This window comes from Hyperolius riggenbachi, chromosome 4 (assembly GCF_040937935.1).
Source record: "Hyperolius riggenbachi isolate aHypRig1 chromosome 4, aHypRig1.pri, whole genome shotgun sequence".
NCBI classification, from domain to species: domain Eukaryota; kingdom Metazoa; phylum Chordata; class Amphibia; order Anura; family Hyperoliidae; genus Hyperolius; species Hyperolius riggenbachi.
The window spans coordinates 73,489,953-73,511,130 of record NC_090649.1 but is presented as its reverse complement, the minus strand read 5'-3'; the positions used below and the strand labels follow the sequence as shown (position 1 = coordinate 73,511,130).

The 21,178-nt window shown below is 48.6% G+C and overlaps 1 protein-coding gene across 1 annotated transcript in view; it reads left to right on the top strand.

The window, feature by feature from the left end:
- The window catches only part of PUM2 (pumilio RNA binding family member 2), a 134,050-nt gene that overhangs the window by 32,958 nt on the left and 79,914 nt on the right, over positions 1 to 21,178 (top strand). The window contains exon 2 of the mRNA XM_068280205.1: positions 13,435 to 13,744. Coding sequence (XP_068136306.1) covers positions 13,448 to 13,744 — 297 coding nt within the window. The 5' untranslated portion in view covers positions 13,435 to 13,447. The remainder of the gene's footprint in view (positions 1 to 13,434; positions 13,745 to 21,178) is intronic.

The following is a 21,178-nucleotide window of genomic DNA, read 5'->3' as shown; positions in this document are numbered from 1 at the left end:
AAGTAGGGGAGACCTCCAACATTACTGAGCATGTGCAAACAATCTAACGCGGCTTAGCCGCGTTTAACGCACAGCATGCAGCACTTTCACTTGATGTCCAGCGTTAGAATGTAATGCAACGTGGGCACTGAACAGCCCATTGTGAGTATTTCCAGAGGAGGTAAATGGAAACAAATCACAGGCGGTTTCCTTTACTTCATATCAACCCAACAGCACTTTTCCCATATGTCATAATAAACACACACGCCTCTGTCCAACCCATGTGTGGAAAGCAGCTACACCAGAGACTACAAGGCTTTAAAGAGACACTGAAGCGGAAAAAAAATATATGATATAGTGAATTGGTTGTGTACTATAAATAATTACTAGAAGATTAGCAGCAAAGAAAATATTCTCATACTTTTATTTTCAGGTATACAGTGTTTTTTCTAACATTGCATCATTCTATAATATGTGCAGATTACACAACACTCAGCATTCAAAATGAGTCTTTCAGAGCAGTCTGTGAAGTAATGACCTCTCCTCTAGCAGAGGAAAAGTAAACAGTTTACTTACAGTTGAGATAATAAGTCAGATAACAGCCCTCTCCACGACTAAGGGCTGGTTCAGACGGGCGTTTTTGTGGCGTTTAACGCAGCGTTTCAGACGCAGCGTTTTTTGGGATCTACTGCCATCCCATGCAAGTGAATGGGAGCGTTTAGAGCTGGCTTTTGCAGGCTTTCATTAAAGCCTGGCAGTAGATCCCAGCGTTGCGTCTAGTCTCAAAAGCAACATGTTGCTTTCAGAGGCGGTAAACACCAGGAAACAATAGCAGAGACCAGAACTGCTAGCCTTGAACGCTTCCCAAAAGCCTTCAAAAGCTAGCTTTTAAACGCTGGCTTTTAAACGCTTGCGATTGAACGCAATGCCAAGCGAAAGTTCAGCAGACGCCCGTGTGAACCAGCCCTAACTAAAGGTAGCCATCGCCTGGTCGATTTGCCATTAGATCGACCAGCTGACAGATCCCTATCTGATCGAATCTGATCAGAGAGGGATCGTATGGCTGCCTTTACTGCAAACAGATTGTGAATCGATTTCAGCCTGAAACCGAACACAATCTGTGGAGCCGCCGCTGCCGCCTGTCAATCCCCCCCCCCCCCCGCGCCCGCGCATACATTACCTGACGCTGGCTCCCGGGCATCTTCTCCGCACCTTCTCCACGCTGCACCCGCTCCATCCCGGCGCTTCCTGTGTCACTCCGTGACCAGGAAGTTCAAATAGAGCGCCCTCTATTTGAACTTCCTGGTCACTGCAGTGACAGGAAGCGCCGGGATGGAGCGGGTGCAGCGCGGAGAAGATGCGGAGAAGACGCCCGGGAGCCAGCGTCAGGTAATGTATACCTGATCGGATCGGCCACCGCTAGCGACGCGCTCCCTACCCGCGGGCGATCGAGGGTAATTTCCCGCACGGCGCGATCGACGGACCGATCCGATTTCGGGAGGAAATCGGATCGGCGGGTGCGTTTAGCGCGAACGATTGGCAGCAGATTCAATCCCAGGATCGAATCTGCTGTCGAAACAGCCGCGAATCGGGCCAGTGTATGGCCACCTTTAGTCGGAGAGCTTAATGGCTTGTTTGCATAGAGATAACTGGAGTTTCTCAACTCTTCCTGTACTGGAAACAATTAGACTGATGTATCTGATCTTAATGTTTTATTTCTTAGCTGTACTACACATACAAATCATAATATCATATTTTTTTTTCCGCTTCAGTGTCTCTTTAAAGGATGCTTGAACTGAGAGGAATATGGAGTCAGCTATATGTATTTCCTTTTAAATGATACCAGTTGTCTGACAGCACAGCTGATCTCTTTGCTGCAGCATCTGGAACACACACCTGAAGTAAGCATGCAGGTAATCTAGTTACACTTCACTCGGAAACACCTGATCTGCTGCACGCTTGCTCAGGGTCTATGGCTACAAGCCTAAAACTATTAGAAGCAGAGGATCAGCGGGGCTGCCAGGCAACTAGTATTGTTTAAACACAGATTAGTTGCATGATGTTGCGCATTATCGTGAAAACCAGGGCTGTGGAGTCTGAGTCTGAGCAATTTTGGGAGTCTGAGGTTTCATAAACTGAAGTTGGATGATATTTGTACCGAAAATGATCATACATTGCAAAAAAGAAAAAAAGCCCCAAAATTGCCATTTAAAGCTGAATTATTGTAAATTCCATCTGTTTTAAGAAGGCAAACCAACCTAAGCATTACTTTTTAATAGGAGGTGCTTTTTGGTCTCTTTTAGTCCCTTATACTCTTCTTGTGGTTTTGGGTCCCCGAGAGCTGCTTGGTTACTGTGTTGGACCTTACTAAGAGCTATATGGAGGCTGCCATATTTATTTCCTTTTAACCTCCCTAGCGGTATTGGCGGTTATACACGTCCATACAAAACATGCTGTGAGCAGTATTGATGTGTATACACATCACTACTCTCCTGCACTGTATACTAGACCCTTGCTTGACACATTTTGCCAAGTTACAGGAAAAAGGTTATGAAAATCCAATGAAATCCCCTTTTGCACAGAAATAATGGGAAAATTGAACCAGGGCTGTGGAGTTGGTACAAAAATCTTCCAACTCCGACTCCTCAGTTTATGAAACCACAAATCCAACTCCGGCCTGACTCTCTGACTTCTCGACTCTGACTCCTTAGTCTAATATTTAACAGGGCTGTGGATTTTGTACAAAAATAATCTGACTCCGACTCCTCAGTTTATGAAATCACGACTCCGACTCCAGGTGCCCAAAATTGCCTCGACTCCGACTCCACAGCCTTGAATTGAACGCCAGGGAAGTTGACAACTGCAGATTACCTGTGACAACCGTTAGTTTTGAGCGTTGGATCGGATTACGGCATGACTGATCATTCAGATTTCATTGCCATTTAGAGAAAATTTGCGTGATTGCAAAAATGATTGCATTCCCTTTCCATCCGTTTTTTGTGGCCCACGATTTTGAACGCTTGATCGGGGAGCTATCGTTTGTTGCCACATATTCTCAGATCCATCTTTCAGCGGGTACTGAATATATCTTTCCATCCATCTTTCAGTAGGTGCTGAAGGATGGTCTGTAGCTTCAACAGCCTATTACAGTCTTTCTTTGTTTCTCAGGTGCACTATGTTTAAAATTGTCTGCTGTTGGCAGTAAAGATGGATTTTTTGACAGTCCATTCTCATACGTTTGCTTGGATTTTGTGTGCATCCGCAGCTTCTGCAGTGCCCGGGGAAAAGTAACTCCCTGAGTTACTGTCACCAGGAATCATTATGCAAAACAGAAGCTTCCCTTCCTAAAACAGGTGTTTGCGATTATTCAGGTTGAAGCAAGCTCTGAGGTGCCCCACAATGCATCACTGCTGACTATGCAGCAGGGCTGTGGAGTTGGTACAAAAATCTTCTGACTCCTCAGTTTATGAAACCACCAACTCAGACTCCTCAAAATGGCTCAGACTCCGACTCCTTAGTCTAATACTTACTAGGGCTGTGGATTTTGTACAAAATCATCCGACGCCTCAGTTTATGAAATCACTGACTCCAACTCCGGGCACCCAAAATTGCTCCAACTCCGACTCCACAGCCCTGCTATGCAGGTCGTCTCTTAGCCTTGTGGGAGACCTCATATGCCCACTCCTACCTGAATAATCACAAATACCTACTGTTTTTAGGAGGCAAACTTCTGTTTTGCACAGCATTTTCATTAGTCATTAGTGTCCTTTTTAGCCCCTTACACACTCCAAGGAGTTCTGGTTTACCATGAGCTTGCTGGGCAATCTTTAACTCCAGAAATGATTAGTGATCGTTTCAGGTGAGCATTTAGAAAATGCAAACGCTACTAAGGCATCTTGCATCCTACTTTGCTCTGTGGAGAGGCGAGGGGGAGTATGAATTATTGATTTATAACCGCCAACATATTCCATGGCTCTGAATGGGAGGCATCTTGCTTTGGGAAAATCCATAAGTTCGCAGCCAGCTGCCTGCGATCTCAAAATAGTGGATTACAAATGTGGGGGGCCCCAATACTAACTAGATTTTGACTGAGGTCACGTTTTGCCTGCGGTGCGATTGGCTGATCGTACCGCTAAAAAGATGCCTCGTAAACACCCATGTTGATGCGCGATGTCATTTTTGGCAGCAATCCAAACTATAAGTAATGCTCTCTAGCACTCCCTGTGGCCAAAATAGGAATTGCATGGAAGCGTATTGACCAAATATGCTTCTGCACATGTGCAACACGACAGTTTAACATTCCTGCGACACCATTGATTTGACTCCGGTCACCGCAAGTCACCGCGCATGTTGACCCATAAAGCACTGATGCATTTGCTTCAGATGCGATACTACTGGCGCATTGCATCATATATGAGATGTCCTATAGAATTTCGTTACTTTAGCGTCACCCTGCAGTGAAAAAGGTTAATACAACGCAATGAAAGGGGCCTTACGATGGTCGGCAAGCATCTCTGGTAGTGAAGATGTATTGTCTGTATGTAACACCAGAGCCCTGATGCAGCCGGTTAGATGCTGGCCATTGCCTCTCACTGCACAAGGAAACTGTGCATTACAAAGCTGTGCTGAGATCTCATCCTTTGTTTGTTTAGAACGCATCCCAAAAATAGCTCGTCAGTGATTGCCCTTGGGGCGCTTGTCATTTAAGCCACAGGGCCTAACATGTTGTGTGGATTAATCCTGCCTCCACGTTTGATGTATAGTGACTTGTTTTCCAGAGCAAAGACACCTGCAATGTTGCCACATTTTACGCTTCTGCAAAAAGAGAAAAAAACGCTGTAACAGTCTTATTAGCAGAGCATCCTGCATTGCCTGGACTTGTATTTTATTTGCTTCCTCTTTGTAGCATTTTCATGTACCACCTCTATACACGGAGAATATGAAATCATTTATCAGTTCTGCTTTCCGAAAGAGCTTACAGTCCAACGTCCTTATGGCCTGTGTAAACACATGCTGCATGCTCAGTCTGGGTGTGAGCTGATCAGGTGATGCAGTTTATTCGGATTGTCTGAGGAAAATCGCACGGGCAGAGCATACAAACTCCATGTTATTGCCACTTATCGGGTATCCGAGCTCAATCCCTTTGGGTGACATCGCTAGGCCGGCCTGTATAGACGCATGTCAGCTGACAATACGTTCTGTTGCTATGCGGGAGGCAGATGGGCAACCTATGTATTGTCTGTTGTGGTGAAATGAAATACATCTTGCAACAGTCAGGTGTGCTTGCCAATCCTTGCATTTGTAATCTGTGTATATGGGCACCTTTCAAGGGAACCCAAGGTGAGAGACCTATGGAAGCTGACATTTATTTCTTTTAGGCCAGGGCTGTGGAGTCAGTACAGAAATCATCCAACTCCTCAGTTTATGAAACATCCGACTCCAGGTACCCAAAATTGCTTCAACTCCTCGATTCTGACTCCTTAGTCTAATACTTACCAGGGCTATGGATTTTGTGGAAAAATCGTCCGACTCCTGACTGACTCCTCATTTTATGAAACCACCAACTCCGACTCCAAGTACCCAAAATTGCTCCGACTCTGACTTCACAGCCCTGCTTTAGGCCCTGTTTCCACTAAGCCCAATTCTGGGCCGGATCTGCAGCGTTTCTCCGCCTTGCGTGACACGCTGCCCATCTCACTCACTGCTTGCTGTCCAGATCACACTGCGGATCTGGGAAATCTGCAGCCAAATCACTACAGCCGTGCATTGCTTAGCTTAGTGATTTGGGCTAATGGGAGCTGCAGGCGAATCAGAAACGCTCGCACCTCCTATTGGAAACTGGCCCTTATACAATGCACATTCCCTGGCTGTCCTGATGATCCTCTGCCTCTAATAGTTTTAGCCACAGACCCTGAACAAGCATGCAGATCAGATGTACCTGACAAAAATGACACCTGGGGCTTCTGCCAGCCCCTTGCAAAACGCCCTGTGCCTGTGATGTTACGAAAGGATTCTCCGGTCCCCCGTCGCGGCTCACTTTCGCTTTTTTCAGTCGCTGTCCACTTCGCCTACACAGCCCTGGTCGCTTGTCCTTGTTCGCGCTCCCGTCGCTGGGAACGTACTGTGCAGCCGCAGTAATGCTTTTCTCACATTACGCCTGCTCAGGTTGCTCCCGACCGTGCAGTTACAGTGGGCGGCGACTTGCAAGTCGGCGAGAAAGAAAATGAGTTGGGGCGGGTGACCGGAGGATCCTTTGGTAACGTCATGGTCACATGACAGCTGCAGAGGGTTGGCAGAAGCCCAAGGTAACAAACTTTTATTTTTCCAATCTTCAGGTCCGCTTGTCTTTACTCTACTTCATAATTCACTGTTACTATCCTGTGCGCACCGCCGTAGGTGTGACATCCCATTTTCTTGATCCATTGCAAACATTTGTCACCTCCCTGCAGTTTGTGTAGTGAGACCTATCGCCCACAGGAAGATTGATGGCAGTATTAGGCGGTGCTCTAGAGGTGGGGGGATGTTGCTTGTCTTACTTAGATGTCGTTGTTCATGTGACCATCACAGCTTCTAGTCTTCCCCATCACTACAGTCTTATCGTTTAAATACCCTAATATTGTAGCATTAATAACTAGTTTAATACGTGTGACTGGCATATGTGATTGAGCAGGAGGCTGTATTGGCGGAGCTGCCAGAGGGTACACAGTACTTGCATTCCTCGCCACTCCTGCAGAGCTGCTGTGCTTGAATGAGGCTGTGTGAAGGAAGGCTTCCTGTGTCGGGCATTCTCCTCAGTGTTTGGCTCAGATGGACGGTATGTGGAGTGGAATTCCGGTGTGCCCATACAGAGCATGTAATGACTTATGGGAGCCGGGATCCTGGCTGATGGAGGCTGCTGGATAATTCCGTGTTCGCTTTCCCTCTGCATTGTGTGAACTTGTCCCTGCAGGACTGGAATGAGGCTTTGTCCTCCTCACTTGGGTCTGTTCCAGGCAGGCAGCGGTCAGCTTCACGTGTCACTTCCTCTTTCCTATGGAATGGATGCTGACATGATGTAGTGCCTTGCCGCTTTATGTCACTACAGCCCCACTATAAATCACAGCTATCTAGTCCAAAGTGCTCCCTGATGACACCGGTGAATTTATTTTTGTTGTTCTTGACAGTTCACTTTATAAACCATATAGCAGTTTGGATTCACTTTTTTTTCTTTCATTTTTTCAAAGCACTCTCCATGTTGGGCACTTGGAGTCAGAGCCTGGCATGACGGGTTCTGTCTTTTATACTGGAGGTACTCTTTTTAAACAAGATTAGACTTCCTTTGAACTAACCTTAAAGGACACATCTGAGCACCATAGAAATAAATAAAAAAAAAAATCCACTTACGTAGGGCTTCCTCCAGCCCCTGCCAGCCGTCCTGTGCCCTCGCCGCAGCGCCGCTCCCTGCCGGTAGCCCGGGGCCCCCTCCAATGCAAGATCCCCACTGCGCCTGCACAAGCAGCTCTCAGGGTCGCACTGACGTCATCCGGACTGTACTGCGCAGGCGACTTAGTGAGCCGCACAGTGAAGCGCATGCAGATGCCATCTGCATCTGCACCAGAGGGGACCGGGAGTCACTGGAGCTGCGACGAGGGCACAGGACGGCTTCCAGGGGCTAGAGGAAGCCCCAGGTAAGTGAATTTATTATTTTTATTGTGCCTTCCCTTTAAGGCCTCATCCACATCAGGGCCGTTTCTGTGCGCTTTTCACAGCGCTCTGCCCTGTGCGATCAGCAAGGTATTGATTTTTCTATGTAATTAAATGTAGCTGGTTCACATCTATGCGCTGCGCTGAGCAGCGTTACAAAAACGTAGGGTTGCATGCATTTGTTCGTTGAGCTGCAAAGCGCACATCAATGCAAGTGAATGGGTGCGCTTTTTAAGCGCATAGAAGCGCATGCGGTTTTTACCCCTATTTGGGAAAAAATAAATTTACGGAGAAAAACAAAGCTTTGACTACTGCTACATTAAGCAAAATGTGCCTTAAAGAAGCGCAACGCACAGAAAGCGCGCACAAGCGCATGCGTTTTTACCAGCTAAGACTGACACTACAGATGTAAACACAGCCTCACAGCACGGCTGTGATTTATGGGGGAGTGCAGGGGGACCTTAGGGGGGTTTGGGATAGCAACAGAGGCTGGGCTGTATAGGCAGATCCAGCCTCTGTATGCAGATAACATTTTTTAAACACACCTCGGGTTCTCTTTAAAACAAATTTAGCTCTGTAGTTTTGCACAGGACAGTGTTGTTGAGCTCTATTTTTCATTGATTCTTGTACAAGGTGACATGCTGTCGGTCTAACCAAGGCTGTGGAGTCGGAGCAATTTTGGATAACTGGAGTCGGAGGTTTCATAAACTGAGGAGTCGGAGTTGGAAGATTTTTGTACCGACTCCACAGCCCTGGGTCTAAGGCAGGGGTCACACTTGTTAAAAACCAAAGGCGGTTTTCCTGCAATGCAAAATCGCAAACTCAAGTAATGCTATCCTGTGGGCCTGCTGCATTTCAGTAAATCTTTGCGATTGTGTGTATTTTTTTTTTTCCACACAACGCTTGTGATTCCGTATTGAAAGTCACTGGCTTGTGCAGTGTTCTAAAATCCCACCTGTCCACCAGCACTATTCCTGGCCTTCTCCACGATAGCCTGTACCATGTGGCTCCACACGTGTCTGGTACCATGTGTTTTAGGTAATTGCAGTGATGGTCAGGAAGGGAGCTGGCAGAAAGGTGAGATTTTGGAGAGCATGGTCACCAGGGGGACATCTTTAAACTTGAGGGGCAGACATTGGCGCTAGACAGATTTCTGAGAGGATTCATGCTGAAACTTGTCAGGAATCGGCCTGAGATGTATGGGCAGGCAACAGATCCCTCTGTGATTATTCGATCAGAGAGGGATCTACCCCCAATGTCGATCTTCCCATGCATTGCTAGATGTATAGGCACCTTAAAGAGAAACTCCGACCAAGAATTGAACTTTATCCCAATCAGTAGCGGATACCCCCTTTTACATGAAAAATATATTCCTTTTCACAAACAGACAATCAGGGGGCGCTTTATGACTGATATTGTGGTGAAACCCCTCCCACGAGAAACTCTGTGGACCGTGGTACTCCCGGCAGTTTCCTGTCTGTGAACCTTGTTGCATTGTGGAAATAGCTGGTTACAGCTGTTTCCAACTGCCAAAAAAGCATGCAGCAGCTACATCACCTGCAAACAGTAAAAATGTAACAATGTAATAAATGTCAGACTGTAAATCAGAGATTTAAAAGATTTTACAATGGGCAAACACTGACTAAATCATTTATACATTATTATTGTAAAAATGAAGCACTTTTTTATTACATTATTTTCACTGGAGTTCCTCTTTAAGTCTGTCATCTGAATAAGTTACAGTAACAGACAAAAGCACATAATTACTTGCTTTCTTTCTACAGGAAGTGAGCACACAAAATTAAATTAGCTTTTCGGTCCTGTACAAAACCTTCACAAATTTGGATTTCTGCGTATTTAGTCTACTGTGTTAAACTAAACACTTTTTATTTTTGTGCAAAGTTTACTTCAACTGAAAAATTCTTAAGTACATAGGGGTTTTCACATCCATAAAGCTGTTATCTCATACATTCTGTGAAATGTGTCCACCTGGTTTGATGTGGTTTAAGTTAAAGTTCAAGGCAGGAAGTGTTCTGTGCGCCAAGAACGTTTCTCATGAGAATCTCTCTTCTCTCCCCCCTCCCCTCCCATTTTCAATTTATACAAAGACACGTTGCAATGCAAAATAGCTGTACTTAGTTGAAGTAAGGTAATATAAGGGCCCGTTCCCACTAGCGCGGATTCGCATAGGCAATACAAGTGGATGGGACTGTTTCCTCTTGTCAGTTTTCATTTGCGTTTTTCTGTGCAGGATTTTTCTGCACGGTAGACCCTGCAGAATTCGCCTGCGTGTGGAATGCAGGCGAATCGCAGGCAATGTATTTAATAGGGTAATTGCATGTGGATTTTGCATGCGTTTTTCCTGCGATTTTGCATTGAAAGTAATGTAAATTGACACAGGCATTGACATGGTTAAAATTGCATATACCCTGCCTATGCGAAATCGTGGCAAAAACCGCATGCAGAATCTCATCCGATTTCGTCAGCGGTGATATACGGCGATTCCGTACCGCAATAGTGGAAACGGGCCATTACTGTGTGTGGGTAAAGGATGTCGCTCGGCGGGCATCAGGTCCTGATCTCCTTGGGGCTACATCGCTGGGCCGGGCTGCACACACTTGTCAGCTATGACTGACGACTCAATGTGTTGCTATGCGGGGGGGGGGGGGGGGACAGAGGGATTACTAGCAGTGCGTGTGTGACATCACTCGGCGGATGGGGGAGTGGCACAGATAATTGGATCGGCATTGTTGTAATTGAGTAGATCTGCACAGCAAATCGGTTGCAGGATGTTGGCTGCCGTACACACACCTGATAGTTGGCTGAGGCGGTCATTATCGGCTGACTTGAATGGGTTTTCTTGGGGGGGGGGGGGGGGGGATGCTGTAGTGTACCACGCCATCCTCCAACGCTCCGCCATTCCCCGCTGCCGCTCCCGGTCTAATGCGGCATCTGATCCAACGCCTGCTCGCTCCCCCGCATGTCACCGGGAGCTTACTGTGCAGGCACAGTACAAGAAGACTTCGTACTGCGCCTGTGCAGTAAGCTCCAGGTGACGCGAGGGGGAGCGCGCACTATTCGTCTTGTAAGACGCGGCACCGGTCAATTAACTCTGCTGACATTGGGGGGATTTGCATCAGCAGGAGCGCCACGTCCATCTCTGGTGACTTGTGTGTTTTCATCATTAGTTCTCTGTCCCCCCCCCCCCCCCCGTATGCACCAAAGCATTGTGGTCCATAAAGATCTCTTGCGGCTATTAATAGGCTCTGTATCTATATCGTGCATAAGTGCTTTACACACCATGATGAAGAGCTACATTTGAAGTAACCTTTAAATAGTTGGGCAGCTATAAATAAGGATGGGATCAGATTTGCTGGGGTGTTGAGCTTTATGTAGGTGTATATGGATATTCCCTCATGAATACACTGCCTGTATGTAATGTATTTGTGTAGCTTTTGAATTCTGAAGTTACTTGTTGAGTATCATTCATTGCAATCGGAAGCTAGTCTCTTACTTCCCCTGTAGTCTAGCGCCCCATAGTGGGGGATAATAATGACAGGTAGTAGTGCTCATTTGACATTCAGTAATACAACTGACGGGTCACTCTAAGGACCCGTTTCCACTATCGCGAATTCGCATGCGTTTGCCGCATGCAAATTCGCATAGCCAATACAAGTGGATGGGACTGTTTCCACTTGTCAGGATTCCTTTGTGTTTTTCTGTGCAGAAAAAATCTGCACGGCAGAGCCCTCAGAATTCGCATACCGCTATGCGAATCGCATACGATGTATTTAATAGGGAATTTGCATGCGGTATTGGTATGCAAATTTTCATGCAAATTCGCATACGATTTCGCATGGAATCAATGGAAAAGCACACAGGCACCACCATGGTTAAATTCATACATCGTCATCCATGCGAAATCTTATGCGAATTTGCATGAAAATTCGCATATAACCGCATGCGAAATTCGCATTTGCATGCAAATTTTTACCGCCGCGATTCCCACCACACAATTGGAAACGGGCCCTCATGCCTGGTACACACACCATGCAATTTCCCGTCCGATAGACGGGTCAAAAAGGTTATTTGCAACAGGTCCGATCTGATTTTTGATAGTTTTTCTGAACCGTTTTGTATAGAAGTGATCGTAAAATCGATCAGAAAAATAATCGGGTATCTGTCGGAAATGATGTATTTGACCTGTCTGGCAGGACATTGTATGGTGTATACTAAAGCCTTGAACATGCATAAGAGCACTGTCTCCTGGGAGAGATGGTATCCAGTCTTTTGGGTGGCAGACTGGGGCTGTCGCTAGCCTCTAGACCAGCTAGCTTGTACTCCTAGAAGCGCGTCTATGCTGAAAATGTTATGAATGTTTATGTATAGTTTATGCTCTCTGAGCACATTATATGTCCACTGACCAAGCCCCCTAGTTGTGCGGGGGAAACATGTGGTATTTGTAGACAATCATTCATAGAGAGCGGGACATTGAGGAAGTAGCTCTGTGATACCCAATAGACCGGACGGTCATCATTGGGGCTAAACGATAGAATCTTCTGACATCGTTAACCTCTATTTCGAGTACAAAAAGCCTAGTTTTTAGGTAAAAATAAGTTAGGTTTTAATTATCCAGTCTATGCAGGGCTTTGAATTATGTGAATTTTTGTTTGAATGGGTGTCATAAGGCTAGGTACAAATGGTAGACACCACCCATAATGGTCATTTGTAAGGTGTGGGCTGAGAATCTGCTGTCTGTGCCGGCTTTCCCTAACATAGGCTTTTCCCTCTTCAGTAATTTAGCAGGCTGAACAATGCTCAGGTATTTTGTTAGTGTTGTTCCTGATGTATCAGAACCGTACAGTTATGATCCAGTTTTGTATAATGCCTTAAAGTGAACATCCAGACTAAAAATCTACTCAGCAGCACTGAAAAGGCTTGGTAGTTTCACAGCATCAGAACTTTTCTTACCCAAGCCTCATTTTTAGCTGCACAGAAAAAAACTGCCCGGGCATTTTTCCCCTGATGCTGTGCAAAGCATGATGGGATTTCTGATGTTCTCCTTCTGCTGTTTTGGGGCAATTTTTTTTTTTTTTTTTTTTTAATTTGAGATTTGTAGCCTAGCGCACGCAACTGGGAGGGGTGATCAGGACACAGGACAGTTGGAACTGTCTCATGCTCCATCACTTTCTTTCAACCAAAAAGATGGCTGCCCCATGAAATCACAAACATTTGCCTGTTCTTTTAAAACAGGGCTTGTAAGAGATTATATTTTACCTATCTATTTTAATTAACATAACTAATTCAACTTAACGACTATGTTTAGGCTGAAGTTCCCCTTTAAGAAGAAACAGTTTTGAAAGCTTGCAATAAACCATGTATAGTTAGTCAATAAAGGTATCACTGGAATCAATGTACGTTGGTTTGATGTCTGCATTTCTGCTCCTCGACTAACACCGGACCATACCACTTAAATGTAGTTTCGGGTCAGTGTTCTCCCCAGGCTCTTTTTAGCCGGGTGCTCCATCTGGCTAACTTTGATGAACACCTGGCTGTCATTGGCTCGCCTCCTCCTATGCTGTAAGCAGAGTTGCACCGGTCCTGCTTTTCCCTGTCGCGCCCCATCCGGCCACTTTTTCATGCCACCTGTCTGGAAAAAAAAGATTCTGGGGAGAACACTGGGTGATGGGACATATCTTACATAACATTGTAGCTTTTTATCCCTCACAAGTTGTCCTCCTATCTGAATGTTCCGTTGTCTTGTCTTTGCAGGTGCCTATGTGGGATGAACGTTCCATGCGTTGTAGGCATGAATGAAGTGGCTTGGCAAGAGACGAGAGGAATAATGCATGCAAGCAATGGGCAGGAGGCACTCGGGGTTGGAGTGGGGATGGTCCCCTCCGCAGGAACAAGCAATCCGCATGCCATTCCTCCCGGTGCTTCCAGCGCACAGGTACCTCTGAGCGGCCGCTCTCAGGATGACGCCACGGTGGGGTACTTCTTCCAGAGGCAAGCCGGAGAACAGGTGAACGGATACACAAACAAGCACCGCTGGCCGACAGGGGATAGCGTGGAGACTTCGGTATGTACCCCGAGCTTCTCACCTTTCTTGTAACAAGAGCCTATTCTTTCCTTTTTTTTTTTTTTTTTTGTACTGAAGCATAACAAGTAGGGATCATCAATATGATTTGACAGGAAGCTATTCTGATTGGACCAATGTCAAGCAGCATATCATTTACATAAAATTTGAATGTTAGGAGAGATTTGCATCTCATTAATAATCCCTAATGACAAGCAGACATAGCTAATCTAAAACATGGAGAGAAAAACATACTCACCTTTTCAGGAAGGGTCCCCAGTGAACCTGTTTACTTTCAGGTTTTTTCCGCCCAGTGGTTTCGAGATGTCCAACTAGTTTTCACTCTGTTTGTAGGACCATCTTCCCCAGCACGGTTTGCTGCAATCTTTATCTAGTTTACATTCCAGGCCATAGATTGTACGTTATTAGTGATGCTGTACGTTTCAGGACGTAGAATCTACGCCCTACATTAAAAATTGCCATTCGCTGCCGCATGTGCGTGCGTGATTGTGCACGATCCTCTGTTAAAAATGAATGATTGCTGCTAGCGATAGGCAGTGCGTTACTGTGATAAAATGCAGCTGGCATAGTGTGAACGGGCCCTACAGCATTCACAGCATTTTTTACTTTATCAACTTGCTTTTTATGATACGGCTCTTATGCTCCAAATATTAAACCCACCAGGGACCAATTACATGGATTTTTTTTTCTAGTTTTTCTTAGGGTCTCTAGTGGATGTTCTTCTAGATTGGTAGTGCACACATTTATACTGACTGTTTTCATCAAAACCACTTGGAACTAAACCTGTCGTTTGTGCTTTTAAGGTGTTTGTTACTAATTTTTATTAAAGTCCATGTGTTTTTCATTTTGAGTATTGCGCTCTTCTTTCTCCTTACACTTTGGGATATACTTAGATTCACATGTTTTTTTATTTTTGTTTTTTTGTTATGCACAGTATCTTTGTTCCAAGGCTCAGCTCAACAGGCTTTAGAGTGAATTCACACATTGGCCCATATGCAATTGCATTTTTCTCTTGAGTTTTCTCATAGGAGAATGTTTTTCATCTTCTGTTACTGGCTACACCTATCCCTGGCTACCTATGCTGCGGCCACCTACTACTGGCTACACCTATCCCTCTCTACCTATGCTGCTGCCACCTACTACTGGCTACACCTATCCCTGGCTACCTATGCTGCGGCCACCTACTACTGGCTACACCTATCCCGGGCTACCTATGCTGCAGCCACCTACTACTGGCTATACCTGGCCACCTACTACTGGCTACACCTATCCCTGTCTACCTATGCTGCTGCCACCTACTACTGGCTACACCTATCCCTCTCTACCTATGCTGTGGACACTTACTACTGGCTTCACCTATCCCTGGCTACCTATGCTACGGCCACCTACTACTGGCTACACCCATCCCTGGCTACCTATGCTGCAGCCACCTACTACTGGCTACACCTATCCCTGGCTACCTATGCTGCGGCCACCTATTACTGGCTACACCTATCCCTGGCTACCTATGCTGCGGCCACCTATTACTGGCTACACCTATCCCTGGCTACCTATGCTGCGGCCACCTATTACTGGCTACACCTATCCCCGGCTACCTATGCTGCGGCCACCTATTACTGGCTACACCTATCCCTGGCTACCTATGCTGCGGCCACCTACTACTGGCTACACCTATCCCCGGCTACCTATGCTGCGGCCACCTATTACTGGCTACACCCATCCCTGTCTACCTATGCTGCTGCCACCTACTACTGGCTACACCTATCCCGGGCTACCTATACTGCGGCCACCTACTACTGGCTACACCTATCCCTGTCTACCTATGCTGCTGCCACCTACTATTGGCTACACCTATCCCTGTCTACCTATGCTGCTGCCACCTACTATTGGCTACACCTATCCCTGTCTACCTATGCTGCAGCCACATACTACTGGCTACACCTATCCCTGGCGACCTATGCTGCGAGCACCTACTACTGGTACACCAATCCCTGGCTACCTATGCTGCAGCCACCTACTACTGGCTACACCCATCCCTGTCTACCTATGCTGCAGCCACCTACAACTGGCTACACCTATCCCTGGCGACCTTTGCTGCAGCTACCTATTATTGGCTACACCTAGCCCTGGCTACCTATGCTGCGGCTACCTATTATTGGCTACACCTATCCCTGATGACCTATGCTGCGGCTACCTATTATTGGCTACACCTATCCCTGGCTACCTATGCTGCGGCTACCTATTATTGGCTACACCTATCCCTGGCTACCTATGCTGCAGCCACCTATTATTGGCTACGCCTATCTCTAATGCCACCAGGACTTTTGCAGGAGCAGGGTGAGCCTTTTTACAGTTTTACCCGGTGCCCACATCTCCCAGTGACTTAATCATATGCATGTTAAGGGAGTGGGGCACCCCACCATTGGGGGGGGTAAATGTATAATACTGTATACCGTGGTATTTTTTTAGACTGGTATCATACCATGGAATTTCATACCCATCAATACTGTGAACAGGCCCATAGAATTGTGTGGGCAGTGAGTTGACATGCAGAGTTATACTGCCATGCAACTGATCACTATGCACCCTTATGCCTGGTCCACATCATGCAGTTTACGGATCAAAACTATTATTTCCGACAGGTTCAATCTGATTTCTGATTCCTGTTTCTCTGATTGATTTTGTATAGAAGTGAACAGAAAATCAGAAGTAATCGATTCAACCCGTCTATCTGATGGCAACTTGCACGGTGTGTACCAGGCATTTGTTTGAGAAGTTTATAGTTCTGAAAAGTTTACTAGTTACTGACACTTTTACAGTTAACTTAATTGGGTGCTTTCCTTGCATTGAAGGACATTCATGGCTATAATTACTAGGTAATTCCTAGTGGTGTTGATCAAAATAGTGTGCAAGTGAGTAGGGAAGCTGGCAGGTATTTTACTATTTTAGCGGTTAAACTGCCGTTCAGGAAATGCTTTTTAAAACAAAGAAAACCCTGAGAATCCCCTATGAGGAGATGGACTAGTGCAAAACCGGTCAGTTCAGTCAGATTTTAACTGGTTACTTTTTTCGCTGAAGTGGTAGTTTAATTTTTGATCCTGTAAAATCTTCATCCGTGTAAAAGAAAAGAAAAAAAATTGCGCTGAGCAAGGCTGTGGAGTCGGTACAAAAATCTACAGACTCAGACGCCTCAGTTTATGAAACTCCGACTCCAACTCCGGGTGCCCAAAATTGCTCCAACTCAGACTCCACAGCCCTGGCGCTGAGAATGGTCAGTTGAATTGGGGCAACGTTTAAGTTTATGCAAATCTATGCTGCTTGAATGTGTGTCCAATCAAATGCCTGGACCACTATCAAGCTGCAAACAATCTGCCGCAAGATTTTCATCTCCTTGACCATCCCCATTCTATACAATGTAAGAATGTGTTCATGCTGGATGTAAGGGCCCTGTTGTGTCTTGGTTGGGCTTCCCAAAATTCCCTTCCTTACTGGAAAGTCACTAAAAGCCCCATGTAATATCTGTGGTGTGACTCAGCCTCATAGTAAAAGTGAAATCTATCTGTGTACAAGCAGCAGAGACCAGTCCTCCCTGCACAGAGCTGTTCCCTCTAACACCTCCTGCCTTGCTGCTGACCACCACTGACCCCAGCAGATCCTGTACAAGCAGCAGAGACCAGTCCTCCCTGCACAGAGCTGTTCCCTCTAACACCTCCTGCCTTGCTGCTGAACACCACTGACCCCAGCAGATCCTGTACAAGCAGCAGAGACCAGTCCTCCCTGCACAGTGCTGTTCCCTCTACCACCTCCTGCCTTGCTGCTGGCCACCACTGTCCCCAGCCGATCCTGTACAAGCAGCAGAGACCAGTCCTCCCTGCACAGCGCTGTTCCCTCTACCACCTCCTGCCTTGCTGCTGGCCACCACTGTCCCCAGCAGATCCTGTACAAGCAGCAGAGACCAGTCCTCCCTGCACAGAGCTGTTCCCTCTACTACCTGAAGCCCTGCTGCCGACCACCACTGACCCCAGCAGATCCTGTACAAGCAGCAGAGACCAGTCCTCCCTGCACAGCGCTGTTCCCTCTACCACCTCCTGCCTTGCTGCCGACCACCACTGACCCCAGCAGATCCTGTACAAGCAGCAGAGACCAGTCCTCCCTGCACAGCGCTGTTCCCTCTACCACCTCCTGCCTTGCTGCCGACCACCACTGACCCCAGCAGATCCTGTACAAGCAGCAGAGACCAGTCGTCCTCCTTGCACAGCGCTGTTCCCTCTACCACCTCCTGCCTTGCTGCTGGCCACCACTGTCCCCAGCAGATCCTGTACAAGCAGCAGAGACCAGTCCTTCCTGCACAGCGCTGTTCCCTCTACTACCTGAAGCCTTGCTGCTGGCCACCACTGTCCCCAGCAGATCCTGTACAAGCAGCAGAGACCAGTCCTCCCTGCACAGCGCTGTTCCCTCTACCACCTCCTGCCTTGCTGCTGGCCACCACTGTCCCCAGCAGATCCTGTACAAGCAGCAGAGACCAGTCCTCCCTGCACAGTGCTGTTCCCTCTACCACCTCCTGCCTTGCTGCTGACCACCACTGTCCCCAGCAGATCCTGTACAAGCAGCAGAGACCAGTCCTCCCTGCACAGCGCTGTTCCCTCTACCACCTCCTGCCTTGCTGCTGGCCACCACTGTCCCCAGCAGATCCTGTACAAGCAGCAGAGACCAGTCCTTCCTGCACAGCGCTGTTCCCTCTACTACCTGAAGCCTTGCTGCTGGCCACCACTGTCCCCAGCAGATCCTGTACAAGCAGCAGAGACCAGTCCTCCCTGCACAGCGCTGTTCCCTCTACCACCTCCTGCCTTGCTGCTGGCCACCACTGTCCCCAGCAGATCCTGTACAAGCAGCAGAGACCAGTCCTCCCTGCACAGTGCTGTTCCCTCTACCACCTCCTGCCTTGCTGCTGACCACCACTGTCCCCAGCAGATCCTGTACAAGCAGCAGAGACCAGTCCTCCCTGCACAGCGCTGTTCCCTCTACCACCTCCTGCCTTGCTGCTGGCCACCACTGTCCCCAGCAGATCCTGTACAAGCAGCAGAGACCAGTCCTCCCTGCACAGAGCTGTTCCCTCTACCACCTCCTGCCTTGCTGCTGGCCACCACTGTCCCCAGCAGATCCTGTACAAGCAGCAGAGACCAGTCCTCCCTGCACAGCGCTGTTCCCTCTACCACCTCCTGCCTTGCTGCCGACCACCACTGACCCCAGCAGATCCTGTACAAGCAGCAGAGACCAGTCCTCCTCCTTGCACAGCGCTGTTCCCTCTACCACCTCCTGCCTTGCTGCTGGCCACCACTGTCCCCAGCAGATCCTGTACAAGCAGCAGAGACCAGTCCTTCCTGCACAGCGCTGTTCCCTCTACTACCTGAAGCCTTGCTGCTGGCCACCACTGTCCCCAGCAGATCCTGTACAAGCAGCAGAGACCAGTCCTCCCTGCACAGCGCTGTTCCCTCTACCACCTGAAGCCTTGCTGCTGGCCACCACTGTCCCCAGCAGATCCTGTACAAGCAGCAGAGACCAGTCCTCCCTGCACAGCGCTGTTCCCTCTACCACCTCCTGCCTTGCTGCTGGCCACCACTGTCCCCAGCAGATCCTGTACAAGCAGCAGAGACCAGTCCTCCCTGCACAGAGCTGTTCCCTCTACTACCTGAAGCCCTGCTGCCGACCACCACTGACCCCAGCAGATCCTGTACAAGCAGCAGAGACCAGTCCTCCCTGCACAGCGCTGTTCCCTCTACCACCTCCTGCCTTGCTGCCGACCACCACTGACCCCAGCAGATCCTGTACAAGCAGCAGAGACCAGTCCTCCCTGCACAGCGCTGTTCCCTCTACCACCTCCTGCCTTGCTGCCGACCACCACTGACCCCAGCAGATCCTGTACAAGCAGCAGAGGCCAGTCCTCCTCCTTGCACAGCGCTGTTCCCTCTACCACCTCCTGCCTTGCTGCTGGCCACCACTGTCCCCAGCAGATCCTGTACAAGCAGCAGAGACCAGTCCTTCCTGCACAGCGCTGTTCCCTCTACTACCTGAAGCCTTGCTGCTGGCCACCACTGTCCCCAGCAGATCCTGTACAAGCAGCAGAGACCAGTCCTCCCTGCACAGCGCTGTTCCCTCTACCACCTCCTGCCTTGCTGCTGGCCACCACTGTCCCCAGCAGATCCTGTACAAGCAGCAGAGACCAGTCCTCCCTGCACAGTGCTGTTCCCTCTACCACCTCCTGCCTTGCTGCTGACCACCACTGTCCCCAGCAGATCCTGTACAAGCAGCAGAGACCAGTCCTCCCTGCACAGCGCTGTTCCCTCTACCACCTCCTGCCTTGCTGCTGGCCACCACTGTCCCCAGCAGATCCTGTACAAGCAGCAGAGACCAGTCCTCCCTGCACAGAGCTGTTCCCTCTACCACCTCCTGCCTTGCTGCTGGCCACCACTGTCCCCAGCAGATCCTGTACAAGCAGCAGAGACCAGTCCTCCCTGCACAGCGCTGTTCCCTCTACCACCTCCTGCCTTGCTGCTGGCCACCACTGTCCCCAGCAGATCCTGTACAAGCAGCAGAGACCAGTCCTCCCTGCACAGAGCTGTTCCCTCTACTACCTGAAGCCCTGCTGCCGACCACCACTGACCCCAGCAGATCCTGTACAAGCAGCAGAGACCAGTCCTCCCTGCACAGCGCTGTTCCCTCTACCACCTCCTGCCTTGCTGCCGACCACCACTGACCCCAGCAGATCCTGTACAAGCAGCAGAGACCAGTCCTCCTCCTTGCACAGCGCTGTTCCCTCTACCACCTCCTGCCTTGCTGCTGGCCACCACTGTCCCCAGCAGATCCTGTACAAGCAGCAGAGACCAGTCCTTCCTGCACAGCGCTGTTCCCTCTACTACCTGAAGCCTTGCTGCTGGCCACCACTGTCCCCAGCAGATCCTGTACAAGCAGCAGAGACCAGTCCTCCCTGCACAGCGCTGTTCCCTCTACCACCTCCTGCCTTGCTGCTGGCCACCACTGTCCCCAGCAGATCCTGTACAAGCAGCAGAGACCAGTCCTCCCTGCACAGCGCTGTTCCCTCTACCACCTCCTGCCTTGCTGCTGGCCACCACTGTCCCCAGCAGATCCTGTACAAGCAGCAGAGACCAGTCCTCCTCCTTGCACAGCGCTGTTCCCTCTACCACCTCCTGCCTTGCTGCTGACCACCACTGTCCCCAGCAGATCCTGTACAAGCAGCAGAGACCAGTCCTCCCTGCACAGCGCTGTTCCCTCTACCACCTCCTGCCTTGCTGCTGGCCACCACTGTCCCCAGCAGATCCTGTACAAGCAGCAGAGACCAGTCCTCCCTGCACAGTGCTGTTCCCTCTACCACCTCCTGCCTTGCTGCTGGCCACCACT